Here is a 13,895-nt window from a genome sequence, read left to right as displayed (position 1 = left end):
TATTTTATTTTATTATTTTATTTTATTTTATTTTATTTTATTTATTTTATTTTATTTTATATTTTATTTTATTTTATTTTATTTTATTTTATTTTATTTTATTTTATTTTATTTATTTTTTCAAAATAGAATTTTAATAGAATGCTTCATACCAGGTTGGTATGTTTTCAGTTTTTCCCATTGGATACCATATTTGGCAAAATAAGAATTTTTTCTTTTTTTTAAGGTTGTCCCCTTTAACACTGGATGAGTGCCCATTTATAGGAATGCTTCAGACGGTGGAGTCTGTCAGAGTATTATTTACTTTAGTCAAATACATCTGATTTTTTACAGTTCTAAGCTGTAGATCTTTGCTAGTTAGATATTATAGTCCAAGATAGCTGGAGGGATTGACAAAAGTGGAATACAAAATTTAGTCTGTGGATGTTATATTTTCCTAACAGTTTTCTACCATCTTCTGTAATGGATTGGTTCAGGGTCTGGGTATAAGATGCCTATATTTGTGTTCTTGATCTGATCTGCTAAAAACCAAACAGTTCAATCTATTAGTCTTGGCATCCATGAACATCAGGTGAGCCCTAAAGCCTGGCTTTACTTACTGGTGAAGAAAGAAATTCATGTCTTTGAGAATTTCTTCATTTGTGGTTCTCAGGTGTTAATTCACCTTTCACTTACATCCTACCTAAAGATTGCTTTCTCTGCTTGGGATAAAGGTGTTCACTTAGAACCTGGTACTGTTCTTGATTTTGATGTAGGCCTGGTAGGAGGGATCAATCTGTACTTGAAAGCTGGGTAGGGATGAGCAGTTTGCTTTGGAAAATGCTGGCATGGGAGGCTAAGGGAAGTTTAGAGACCTGGTCTGGATTAATGTTCATCGCATTGTACTTTGAAGCCATGAAATAGAGCATATTGTTTCTTTTTTGTGTATGAATTTATGTTGTACCTCTGTTTGTTATGAGTTTTGGTCTTGGTCTTGCTATGAGTTTGCACTCCATCATAGACAAGGCTGTCTTGCTCTAATGGTAACTCACAGACTCTATTTTATACACCCTGTACTTCATCAGCACAGTGCAATAAGTATTAGTATTTCCAATCTGTCCTTTTTCTCTGTGTCATGCCAGCTTTTCATATCCTGAACAACACCACCATTCAATTTAAACTGGAGAAGATCCCTATAGAGAGAGAATCTGAATTGACTTTCTCCCTTAGTCCAGATGACCTGGGAACTTCTAGCATCATGAAGATCGAGGGGAAATTTGTCAACCCAGTTCAGGTAAACACCTGTTGGTTTTCATGTCTGGGCACTTGAATTCCTATGTATTTTTTTTTAATTCCTATATTTATATTTATACCACATTGATGTGTCCATATCTTGTTATATAGTTGTATATATAAAATGTTAGAAGGAGAATATGTAGATTCAAAGAGATGTTGTGACTGCCTGTTACTGTCAATAACTTGTTCCGTGAAAGTGGCGCCTTTTCATTGTGTGCTTTCATCGCTGTGGAGTCAGTCTTGTTGGCCACCTTCATGTGGAGGAACAGTGAGTTCTATAGAAGGAGGAGGCAGATCTTTTATTTCATTGCCTTTGAAAAACAGAGTTACTGCTTAAAAAAATCAGAGCCTGTCTTCCCAGGAGGATATAGTTCTTGTCACTCTTTTGACATACTTGGCTCAGCCTATGAAACAATCTGATTATTTGAGCTGTTGACAGATCCTCTCAAGGGAGAATTAGTTGTGCCCTCTTTGAAATGAAATGGGCCAGGATAGGGATTTCTGTGTGTGTGTGTGTGTGTGTGTGTGTGTGTGTCTGCACATGCGCTTGTATATGGTGAGTACGCCTGTGTGTGTGATGAGTATATGTGTATACAACTGTCATCCCTTTTCCTTCAGAAGTGTCAGTTTTCCTGCTTTCACAGGGATGAGAGCAAAGAGCGTATTGTTATAAAACAGCAGGGACAGGCAGGATCTTAGGACAGTGGACCCTAGCCTTGGGCAGTACTTGGTCATTAGTCTGTATCTGGCAGCTGTTCTAGAGTAACTCAGGAGTGCTGTTCACAGAACATGTGTACCTTTTGACATCAGTAGTTCCTGGATATGAGTCCCTGGGTGAGGGAACTTTCCCCAAAGCTTTCCTATCTTGGCCAAACTTTTGCATAACCAGTAGTGGCTACTAGACTGACATTTTCATCTGAAATCTATTTTTTAACATGAATTCTTTTTTTTTTTTTTTTTTTTTTAAGATTTTATCTATTCATGAGAGACAGAGAGAGAGAGAGAGAGAGAGAGAGACAGAGCAGAGGGAGAAGCAGGCTCCATGCAGGGAGTCTGATGTGGGACTCGATCCTGGGACTCCAAGATCATGCCCTGGGCAGAAAGTGGTGTTAAACCATTGACACCTGGGCTGCCCTATAACATGAATTCTGTTGGATTATGTTGACTTAATGTTCTTATGGTTACCATTCATTTACTGTGATTTTTGATGAAAATCTTCTAAAAATGATTGTAAATCAGTCTAAGTTATTATTTAATAATTCATATTTTTAATAATTTAAAAACACTTTATTATGAAAAATTTAAAGCATACAGTCGAATAGTTTAATGAACCTCACGTACCCATCATTTAGATGCAGCAGTTATCAATATTTTGCCACATTTGTCTCATTTCTCTCTCTCTCTCTTTTTTATTTTTTAGGTGGGGATAGGGTAGGGAGGGGAAGACGGAGAAAGAAAATCTCAAGCAGGCTCCACGCCCAGTGCAGAGTCTGATTTGGGGCTTAATCTTATGACCCTGAGATCATGACCTGAACTGAAATCAAGAGTCAGACGCTCAGCTGAGTGAGCCACCCAAGCACTCCTTTTGGTGAACTATTTTTAAGGCAAATCCCAGTCATACCATTTTTACTGCTATATATTTAGAATGTATCTCTGTAGTCAACGTGCATTTTCTTACATAACTAAAATGGTATTATTATGTCCAAATGAGGATTCCTTGGTTAACATAACAAATTTTAATCCATTTTCAGATTTCAGAGACATTTTTGATTACTTGAAAGAAAAAGGTCTTTTCACTTTTGCTTTGTTTCATTCAGGATCCAAATGAGACCTGTACATTGTGTTTGTGTGATATGTTGTGTGGGTCTTGGTTTAGCTTCCCTCTCGTTTTCTTCCCCACACTATTACTGCATTGTGACAAGTAGGTGAGTTGTCCTGTAGGTTGTCCCACAGTCTGGCTCTGGCTGTTCGTTTATGGCGTCACTCAATTTGTTCTCCCACATTTCCTATAATGCTGTACATTAACTCTACAGGTTTAACTGGATTCAGGTTCCTTTTTTTCTTGGCTAGAACACTTCAGCAGTGGGGTTGGTTCCTCCTATTGCATTATGTCAAGAGGCATGTAATGCTTGGTTGTCTCTGGGTTAGTGATGCTGAGATTGATGATTTTGTGCAGGTCTGGAGATCTGGATCCGTCCACTGTAACATTCCCCTCCAGTCCTTCATAGAAGGGCTTATTCCATGGGTGGCCTCTGATGGTACACGTTAGTTCAGTAGGGGCTTAGAACAGGCACTTTCCAATTCTGCCGTTTCTATGTTTGTTTGGAATTTCTCTGTTAAAAAATTGCCTATAAGTATATAAAAAAACTTGTGTGAAAATGTTTTTTTACTAAGTTACAATCAAACACAAACTATAAAAAAAAACAAAATATAAGGGGAGAGGAAACATAAGTGATCATGGCTTTTTATTATGATTACGAAGCACTTTTTTTTTTTTTTTTTTTAAAGATTTTATTTATTTATTCCTTGAGAGACACACACAGAGAGAGGCAGAGACACAGGCAGAGGAAGAAGCAGGCTCCACACAGGGAGTCTGACATGGGACTCGATCCCGGGTCTCCAGGATCCCACCCCAGGCTGAAGGCAGCACTAAACCGCTGAGCCACCGGGGCTGCCCACAAAGCACTTTGTTTAGCTGAACTAAACAAAGGTTGTTAGGCTAATTGGTGGTGATTAGCGAGTTTTAGAACCGCGAGTCTTATTTTTCTGTTCTGTGGTATCACCACATTAGACTTTTGGCAGTGTCCTTGTCAATTTTTGCAGTTGTTTTTGTGGGTTAGAAAGAGTGATTTTACAGATTCAGGCCTACAGTCAACAGTACTTATTGAACATTGATTGTGTTAAGATTATTTTGTGAGGTGCTGGGGGAGGCAGGAGGAGGGCCTTATCAGTAGACATGGGTCATGACAAGTTAAGGACAGAAAAGGAACAGAAGGGATAGTCCTGCAGTCAACTAATTTGTAACATCTTGGGGAAACCCGTAAACATCAACTTTGGAAATTTGTGGGCAGGTGCATTTGAGTGCAATTAATAATTGGTAGTGGGATAACTGAATTTCTCTCTTTGACTGCAGGTGGTGTTAGCAAAGCACGTGTATGAGCAGGTTTTACAAACGCTGGACAATCTTGTGTATAGTGAAGATCTGAATAAGTTTTCGGCCAGTGCAGCCTCCTCACCTTGCCCTAATTCTCCTCTGCCTTCCCTCAGTACCTGTGGAGAACCTTCTATTGAAAGGAAGGAGAATGGATTGTTCAGCCACTCCAGCCTTTCTAACTCTTCTCAAAAGTCCTTGTCTCTGAAGGAAGTCAGATCTTTTACCCAGATTCAAGCCAACTTTTGTATATCAGAGCTTCAAGTCCAGCTAAGTGGAGATCTGACTTTGGGGGCCCAGGGTCTTGTGAGCTTAAAGTTTCAGGATTTTGAGGTGGAATTCAGTAAAGACCATCCTCAGACTTTATCTATTCAGATTGCCCTGCGCTCTCTGCTGATGGAAGACTTACTGGAGAAAAATCCAGATTCTAAATATAAAAACCTGATGGTGTCTCGGGGAGCCCCTAAGCCATCTAGTTTAGCGCAAAAAGAATATCTTTCTCAGTCTTGTCCTTCAGTATCCAATGTGGAGTATCCTGACATGCCTCGGTCTCTCCCTTCCCACATGGAAGAGGCTCCTAATGTCTTCCAGCTGTATCAAAGACCCACCTCAGCATCCCGGAAGAAGCAAAAGGAAGTCCAAGACAAGGACTGTCCCTTGACCCCACCTCCTTCACCAACAGTAGATGAGCCCAAGATACTTGCTGGAAAGAGTAAATTTGATGATTCCTTGGTACATATCAATATATTCTTGGTGGATAAGAAACATCCAGAATTCACTTCCAGTTATAATCGAGTTAACCGGAACATTGATGTTGATTTTAACTGCCTGGATGTGCTGATCACACTACAAACCTGGGTCGTGATACTAGATTTTTTTGGAATTGGTTCCACTGCCGACAACCATGCAATGAAGGTGCTGCCTGAGGACATTCTACAAAATGTGAAGTCAGAATCAAATGCTCTCTCAGAGTCTGAACTTCAGGATCCAGTTAACACTAAGCTGGATCTCAAGGTATCATTTCCCTTGTTCATTCACCCTAAGAAATAGATCTTACTGACAGGGGAGCTATATATAGTCTTCTGGATGTCTGTTAATATTTTAGGTAAGGTTTTAGCATAAATCCCATCTGGAGGCAAGAAAAATAAATGGTTTAGGTAACCGTCCACGTTTCCTTTTGGTCCTGCAGTTTGGTGGAATGCCTTATTTTCTTGAAGCCTCAGTTTGCTGGTCTTCTGTCATCCAGTTAATTAAGATAACTAAATGGGGGTAATGTATGTAAAGTACCTAGCTGAGTATCTGGGATGTAGTAGCTATTCTAGAATGTGGCTTTGATCCTCTCCCTGCTCACTTAGAACATTGTTGGCTTTCACTGAGGCAACAGGACAGCCATTGAGAATGAAGTCTCAGGTCAGACTGCCTGGGTTTGAATCCTGGCACTTTTGCTGTAACCTGTAGCTGTGTGGCCTTGGGCACAATTTTTAACTTCTTTCTCTCTCAATTTTCTCATCGATGAAATGGAGGTGTTGAGTGGTGCCTCCATCATTGGAATGTTGCAAAGATTAGGTAAGATAATTATACGAGGGGAGCCTTTTGCGCAGTGCTTGGTAGGAAGTGAGCATTCAGCGATTGATAGCTTTTATAGTTTTGCTATTATGTGGATTACCAGACTTACAATTGTCCTTGATACTCTTATTGTAAATGTTTAAAAACACTTAAAAAAGATAGAATTTGATTTTAAGGTTATATTCTGTTCTGTATGCTTAGCACAGTAAGATGTGTAAGCAGCAGCTCAACTCACTGTTTGGGGGCATGTCATCGGAACTAGCACCCTCCAGAGCCCGGGACTCCCTGCAGTGGCTGATGACATCTGTGCCTGGAGAGCGAAGTTTTTTATCTACTTGTCTTAGCAAATGCGGACTTGCACTTGCTGCTGGGGAACAGTCAGGGAGGAGAGTCATGTTTAATCCAGTTGCTGTCTTCTTTCCTTAGCTGGCAAGAGGCTGCATTCCTCTAGAAATGGAAGAGCTTTCGGGGCAGAGTTGGGCATGCATCAGTGTCATCTCTCCCATCTCTGTTTGTGGATGAGTGCCTCTGCGGCACTCTGAGACCTCTGGAACCTTGTTTAGCCAGATGAATGGCAACTGGAGAGGCTTCAGTCATTGTTTTGGACCTCATTTTTTATGTAGCCGTGACTTTCATCCTGGGGTACCAGTCATGAATGGCCTCAGGAACCCTTTGGTGTTGGGTGTGGAAGAGCTCCAGAGGCCTTTGCACAGATAGACATAGCTGGCTTCACACAAGAACACCACCAGATAATGCCCTTCAGCAATGGGCTATTTTAGAATAAGAATTTTTGAAAACATTTTTATTGTGAAAAATTTCAAACATAACACAAATAGTTTAATGAACTTCCATTTACTCTGTTCCTTTAAGATTCATCACATTTACTTTATTCCTTTTTTCTTTTTGCTGAAGAAAGCAGAATTCCAGATACATGATTTTACCTCTTGATGCTTCAGTATTCATTTCTAAAAAATGTGAACATGTTCTTACATACCCACATCTAACTAAATTAATGAGAATTTCTTGGTATTCTGTAACACTACTCAATCCATAATCAGATCTTTCTGATTATCTCAGAGTAGCCCTTTTACTAGTGGATTATATAGAGAGAAATGAATGGTTAAGAAACTTCATGTCTTCTCTGTGATCTCTGCAATTCATTGGAATACTTTACTTTTCTGAACTGTAGTTTCTCCGTCTACAAAAGGGGGAGAATTAAATAAAATACCATGTGACTCCTTTGGTTGGGAGTTCAAGTAAGGTTCACATGTTATGTTAGCTGTCATTAGCTGTCATATCTCCTAAATCTCTGTTAATTAAAGAAAACCAGTCTTCATTCCCCCCATGCCATTGGCTTGTGGAAACCTTGTGGACACAGGGTTAGTATCCTGCAGAGTGTCCCACATTCTGGATTTTTCTTTTGGTTTCCTTTTGGTGCCATTTGACTTCTTTGATCTTCTAATTTTAGAAATGGAAGTTAGCTCTAGAGGCTTCCTCAGATTCAGGTTCACCTTTGTGTTAAGAACACCTCGTAGGTCGCGCTGGGTGCTTCTTGTTGAGTCACGCCCGGGGAATGCAACATCTGTCCCACTTTTAGTGATGTTAGGATTCACGTTAAGAACAGGGTGTGGTTGTGACAGCTGGATTCCTCTAATCAAAGCGTTTTTAGCCTCACTGTATTTGTTATTTGGGTGATTACGTAAGTGACTAGAAGCTTTCTGTTTCCCTCTTTCATGATAATCTCGTTTCCTTGAGACTTGTGTGTCTGTTAGGAAGCTTTCTGCAGTCTCCAAGGCCACTGCACCCACAACAATCCCCTCCTTTTTTCTCTGCCTTCCTCTACAAATGTTCTTCCCTCTTCTTTTCTTCTTCTTCTTTTCTTTCTGCCTTCTTCCGTCTTTTTTCCTCCTTATTGTGGATTCATCAAACTTTTACTGAGCACCTGCTTAGTGGCAGGCACTGAAAATACAGGGGTGAGTCTGGTACTTGGAAGCAGTGAATGTGAATTGAGGTCCCATCTTTTCGACTTTCACCTTCCTTCTCTCCAACTGCTCTCTTATCCCCACTGATGACGCTAAGGTACCTGTCTCAACACGTCCTATATATAGAAGTCCTTTGATATTTGAAATGACAATGTTACAATACAGGATTTGTTACAAGGATTGTGGTTCCTAAGACAGAATTTTGGTGTTCCTATTTCTGTGTATCCCTTGAAAAGAAAATCTTTGATGGTAGTTCCTAGGTGAAGTCCCAGTTGATCACCAGAGACTTCTATTAAATATTTGTCTAGTCAGTAAACAGAATTCTAAGTCCTATTTATCATTTTGCTTGGATGGATTTCTTAAGGTAAGATGTAAAGAATCTCTATGAGTAATTACAGAATAATGCAATATTAAAAACATGCAAAAGTGAGAAAAATTGTTTTATAATATAACATGTTTCACTAACGAAGTGTAGATGAGGTGAGCACAGAGACGACACCAGAGGCCCATGGTTTTAGGCTGTTCAGTTGAGCCTCTTTCTCATCAGCTTTCTCTTCGGATTATATGTGACTGAAAAAGAAAGCAAAAATGAAATTGGCATCCACAAAAGTGTTTACTTCAAATTCGCTGAGCCTTTCTGTATCTTCCTCAATTTGTTTCTGTTTGCCTGACATGTATCTTTTCTCTCCCAATAAGATCTGTCTTGCTTTATTTCCCATGTTCTTAGGTTCATTCACTCTCTCTTGTGCTGAATAAGACCACCAGTGAGCTTGCTAAAGCGAGTGTGTCCAAATTAGTGGCACACCTGGAAATGATTGGTAAGTGGAGAGAAATCAAACTTGCAAAATCTGGTAAAAACTTGAGCCTCCTGCTCGACAAATCTAATTGTCCTCACGTGCAAAGTAAGGTGGGGGATCAGTGGCTTAGACCAAAAAGTTCTTGGTCTAGCTATGATTGCTGATAGTGGTTCCCAGATACTGCCTTATGGATAAGAATCATGTGGACAGCTTGTTAAAAATAGAAGTGTTTGCCCACTTCCTGCCCCATCCCCAAAATGTGGTTCGTTTGGTTGGGATGGGGCGGTGGCATCTATCTTGTGTTTTTAACACACTCTGTCTAGGGTGACTATATATAATTTTTTGTCCAAATTGTGACATTTTGAGAGTGAAAGGGGACATAATTAATAATTACACCTGGGAAACCAGGGTATATATTTAATCTATTGCCATAAATAGAGCCGCCAGTAGGCGGTGTGATTTTAGGTAGGAGGACGTGGCACAGCTGGCATTCTAATAGGACTCTGCAGGTTGAAATTGTTAAACACAAGTGATCAGACACATCAAGTTCTAAATAGTAGAGGTTTATAAAGTGTGAATAAAACACTGTTCCTTCCTTAAGGAACAGATAGTGAAATATGGAAGATCACAGAGCTCAAATGTTGACTTTGTGGTATAAACAAGAATGTCTTTTGAGAAGGGAATGACCCGGAATTGAGATTTCATGCCTGGTGTAGATTAAATTAATTTATAAAAGCTCAGAAGAGATAGGCCTTTAAAATTGGGATAAGTTAGTTAGAGATATAAGGGTCATATATATAACATCTTAAGTTCATTGAGAGCTGAACTAGCATGGCAAATATAAACACCTAAGTCATTGCTTTGTAGAGCTAATTATGATGATAGAACTTGTTTTATGGAAGCAGCAGTTCACAGTATCACTTTTTAATATCCACACCATGTAAAGAATGATTCATCATAAGTTCACATCCTAGGTGCGCATGTCTTAACATCCTTCTTTGTTCTTTTCCACCTTCAAGGGGTTTCATTCTTGTAATAAATACCAGAGTAGTTTTAGATCTGTCTCCAGTGTCTGTCTCATTAATTGCACTTTTTATTAAATCACACTAACACCCACTTAATGTTGCCTGAATACCTGACATATCTCTGACACTTCCTCCCTGATTCTTTTATTCATAGTACAATTAATAGACCTTTTGCTATTTCACTAATTCTAATTAGTGGTCTTAATCTCAGAAAGGATCTCATTTTGTCTGTATTTAGAAATGTTTTATCCTTTGTGTATGCATTCAGTTTAATTTCTTCCCCTTTATAAAGGTTAAAGTATGATAAGCCGTTTGTTTCAACTCCCTTTGGACTTCTGCGTTGAGACCATTTGAAATAATGTGGAAAATGTTTTTGATGGATGTATTGGAAAATGAAAATTTGCTTTTGACATTTAATTTGGATAAATAGTGAAAAGTCTGAGACGTGTGTATCAGTTCTTGTGCCAGACATATTTAAGGTGTAGTATGAAAAAAGATACATAAGGATGTGTTCTAATTTTAACAACTCTAGATGGAGACCTGGCCTTACAGGGAAGCATTGGGAGCCTGTCCTTGAGTGACCTTACAGCCCATGGAGAATTCTACAGAGAGCGGTTCACTACAAGTGGGGAAGAAGCACTCATCTTCCAGACTTTTAAGTAAAAATACCAATTTTTCTCATTTGACATTTTGTCATATTTGTTTGCTGTTTCAAATTCTTGTTGGCTAAACAATAAAAGTTTAAAAAGATTTTTACCTTTGGGGTACCTGGGTGGCTCAGTGGTTGAGCATCTGCCTTTATTCTCATGAATAAATAAATAAAATATAATGAATAATAAATATTGAGGGTACGAATTTAGATCAGTTTTCATTTAGTTCTCAATGTTCTGGAATGACTTCAGCCTGAAAAAGTTGTTGATGATATGGATGTCATATTATGCATTTTTTTCTATATAAAGACAATCTATATTGAATCTTTTCAGTTTTAGAATTTAGAAGGCATTTTTAGGCCTTTTAGTTTTTAAAGAATGGTTTCTTCAGAAGGCTAAAAGTGGGTTTTCAACATCTTAGGCAGCTGTTAGAAAATATAGATATCCAGCTCTGCCCCCAGATTTTCTGCTCTAAGGAAGTGCTCAGTCTTTCTTCTTTTTTTTTTAAAGATTTGCTAAAGTGATTCTCATGTTTAACTAGAGCTGAGAAAAACTGTCCCCAAAGATATCTGAGAACTTTTTCTTTCATTTTTAGGGGGAGTATATCATAATCTACTGAGAATGTAGATTGATGTGTTTATATTACTATCTACCACAGTGGTGTAATTTTATGATAAATGAGATAATTTTTTTAAAAAGATTTTTATTTATTTATTCATGACAGACACACAGAGAGAGGCAGAGACACAGGCAGGGGGAGAAGCAGGCTCCATGCAGGGAGCTGGACGTGGGACTCAATCCTGGGTCTCCAGGATCACACCCTGTGCTGAAGGAGGTGCCAAACCGCTGGACCATCAGGGCTGCCCAAATGAGATAATTTTTTAAAGATTTTTATTTATTTGAGAGGGAGAGAGAGCAGGAGAGCACAAGCATTGGAGAAGGAGAAGCAGGCTGCCCATCCAGCAGGGAGCCCGAGTGGGGCTTCATCCTAGGAACCTGGGATCATGACCTGAGCCAACAATAGCTACTTAACTGAGCCACTCAGGTGCCCTGATAAATGAGATAATTATTATTTTTTTAAAATTTTTAAAATTTTTATTTATTTTTGATAGTCACACACAGAGAGAGAGAGAGGCAGAGACACAGGCAGAGGGAGAAGCAGGCTCCATGTACCGGGAGCCCGACGTGGGATTCGATCCCGGGTCTCCAGGATTGTGCCCTGGGCCAAAGGCAGGCGCTAAACCGCTGCGCCACCCAGGGATCCCAAATGAGATAATTAATATAAAAGTCCTAACTATCTACCTGGCACACAATAGGTGCTTAAGCAACTCTGAGTTTCTTTCCCCTGTGACTGTGTCCCATATAATTTACTATTATGATACCATGTCCTTTAAAATGAAAACCCATCATAAAAGTTTTCTAATTTTTACTTGGAATGTAGATGCTAAACCTCTTTGGCCTACATTGCCCTGAAGTAAAAAGAAGACTTCTTTCTACCTCCAGGAGACAGTTTTCCCTAGAAACATTGATTCTGTTGCCTAATGTTCTTTACCCATTGGTTCATGGACTTATTTTTGTCCTCTTTTGAGTCCCATGTTGTTACAGTCTTTGAGTGATTCTTCACTTTTCCGTAAAGGCGGGGAAAGAGGCATGAGCCACAGGTGGCTTCTGTGTGAGTTCTGGAATCGAGAGGGAGTCTAGGGGCGCCTGGGTGGCTCACTTGATTAAGCATCTGTCTTGGTCTTTAGTTCATGATCTCAGGGTCCTGAGATTGAGCCCCAGGCTCCCTGCTCAGCCGGGAGTCTGCTGCTTCTCCCTCTCTGTCCATATCCCCTTCATTCATGCTCTCTCTCACTCTCTCTCAAATAAATAAAATCTTAAAAAAAAGAGGGGGGGGGAATCTAGCACCAGGACTGCCCGTCTGTTCATAGCCATAGCCATCACACCAGACTTTATTTAACATGGTTGCCACAGCTTAGAGAAGGAGTTAAGTATTGGAGTTCACTTTGTCCAACCTGAGTGTGGATTTGCATTTCAAAAGCTAAAGCTGTTTTCTAGGGAAACCCCTAAATGAGCCCGTTTTCTTCCAATGCTGACTGGTATCTGGCTCCCAAATCACACTTCTGCGCTTATTCCCAGATACGGCCGGCCTGACCCTCTGCTCCGGAGAGAACACGATGTCCGAGTGAGCCTCCAGATGGCGTCCGTGCAGTATGTCCACACACAGCGCTTTCAGGCAGAGGTGGTGGCCTTCATTCAGCATTTCACTCAGCTGCAAGATGTCTTAGGGCGCCAGCGAGCTGCTATCGAGGGGCAGACGGTAGGAAGGCTCATTACCCTGGGTTGCTTTTCTGATTTTATCCATAGAACTTTTAAGCCTCTAGAGAAAAGTCTGGAAAATTTCACTGCAAAAGGGAAAGGTCTTTAGGTATTTACCTGCTTGCTAGTGTGGTCCATGTAGCCAACTACCTGCAGGAGTCCTACCGTAATTGGAGAGCTTACATCCCTTCTTCATTGTGTCGTGTTTTAATGGCCTTTAAGGTTTAGCTTTAGCTTCCTCTAAAGAAGATAGATGAAGTTGGTGGCTAACACTTTTGGTCCCTTTTGGTATTTTAGTGGAGATACTTCTCTTCAAAAATGTTTCCTTTTTTTTTTTTTTTTTTTCAAAAATGTTTCCAAAGAACATACCGATTATATAAAGAGAGTTTTTTCCAAATAGATTCACAGTTCCTAACTTCTTCATTCGTGGGTCTCTTAGTGTTTTGGAAATATTTCCATGGCACGTCCTTAGCCAAAAGACACACCTCAAGGTCTTTCCATTTAAAAAATAGTTCAGTCTAAACAACTTGGGCAGTACATGTGTCCTAACGACTCAGTAGCTCTTTAAAAAAAAATGACACAGAAGTGAAAGACTTGAATTTTTATTTCATTTGTAAATAAATTACTTGCTAATAGGGACGTAAGTGCCCCTTGGCACTGTACAGCTTCTCAGACTTGGGACCAGGCTGGACACGGCAGCCCTCATTTCCTGTCCCACATTCATTGTCTCATGGCACTGGCTTTTTCAGCAACTGCTGGAGACCTGGCTTCACGAAGATGTAACATGAAAGGAATGTAGCGTGATCTAACATTGAACGTGAACTATCTCAGTCTAGAATATGCATTGTCCGACAGATGATATGTTTGCCCCCCAAACTTAAAATGTCCTGACAGCACACATGTGAGTGTGTGGCGGTGTCTTCTGGTATCTTCACAGAGTTTGGGAACCATAGAAAACGTTTACGGCGTAGTCCTTTGTAAAACTTATTTTTAAGCTTCATTAGGTAAAAGATTATAATTAAATCGATAACAGTCTTTAGTGACAACATTTAAAGTCTTTAATTTAAATTTTTGAATATGTTCCATATTGATTTAGTACAGAATCAAAGTAAAAGGACATTTGATGAAAA

At 39.6% G+C, this 13,895-nt stretch overlaps 1 protein-coding gene across 1 annotated transcript in view; it reads left to right on the top strand.

Moving 5' to 3' along the window:
• The window catches only part of LOC144309487 (intermembrane lipid transfer protein VPS13D-like), a 95,980-nt gene that overhangs the window by 32,746 nt on the left and 49,339 nt on the right, over positions 1–13,895 (top strand). Inside the window, exons 20-24 of the mRNA XM_077890578.1 lie at positions 1,122–1,273; positions 4,409–5,440; positions 8,702–8,792; positions 10,329–10,455; positions 12,586–12,766. Of these exons, the coding sequence (XP_077746704.1) occupies positions 1,122–1,273; positions 4,409–5,440; positions 8,702–8,792; positions 10,329–10,455; positions 12,586–12,766 (1,583 nt within the window). The remainder of the gene's footprint in view (positions 1–1,121; positions 1,274–4,408; positions 5,441–8,701; positions 8,793–10,328; positions 10,456–12,585; positions 12,767–13,895) is intronic.

The sequence above is a fragment of the Canis aureus genome, unplaced genomic scaffold, assembly GCF_053574225.1.
Source record: "Canis aureus isolate CA01 unplaced genomic scaffold, VMU_Caureus_v.1.0 NW_027326424.1_RagTag, whole genome shotgun sequence".
Classification (NCBI taxonomy): Eukaryota; Metazoa; Chordata; class Mammalia; order Carnivora; family Canidae; genus Canis; species Canis aureus.
Note: the sequence above shows the minus strand (reverse complement) of the source record. Positions and strands in the feature narration are given on the sequence as shown.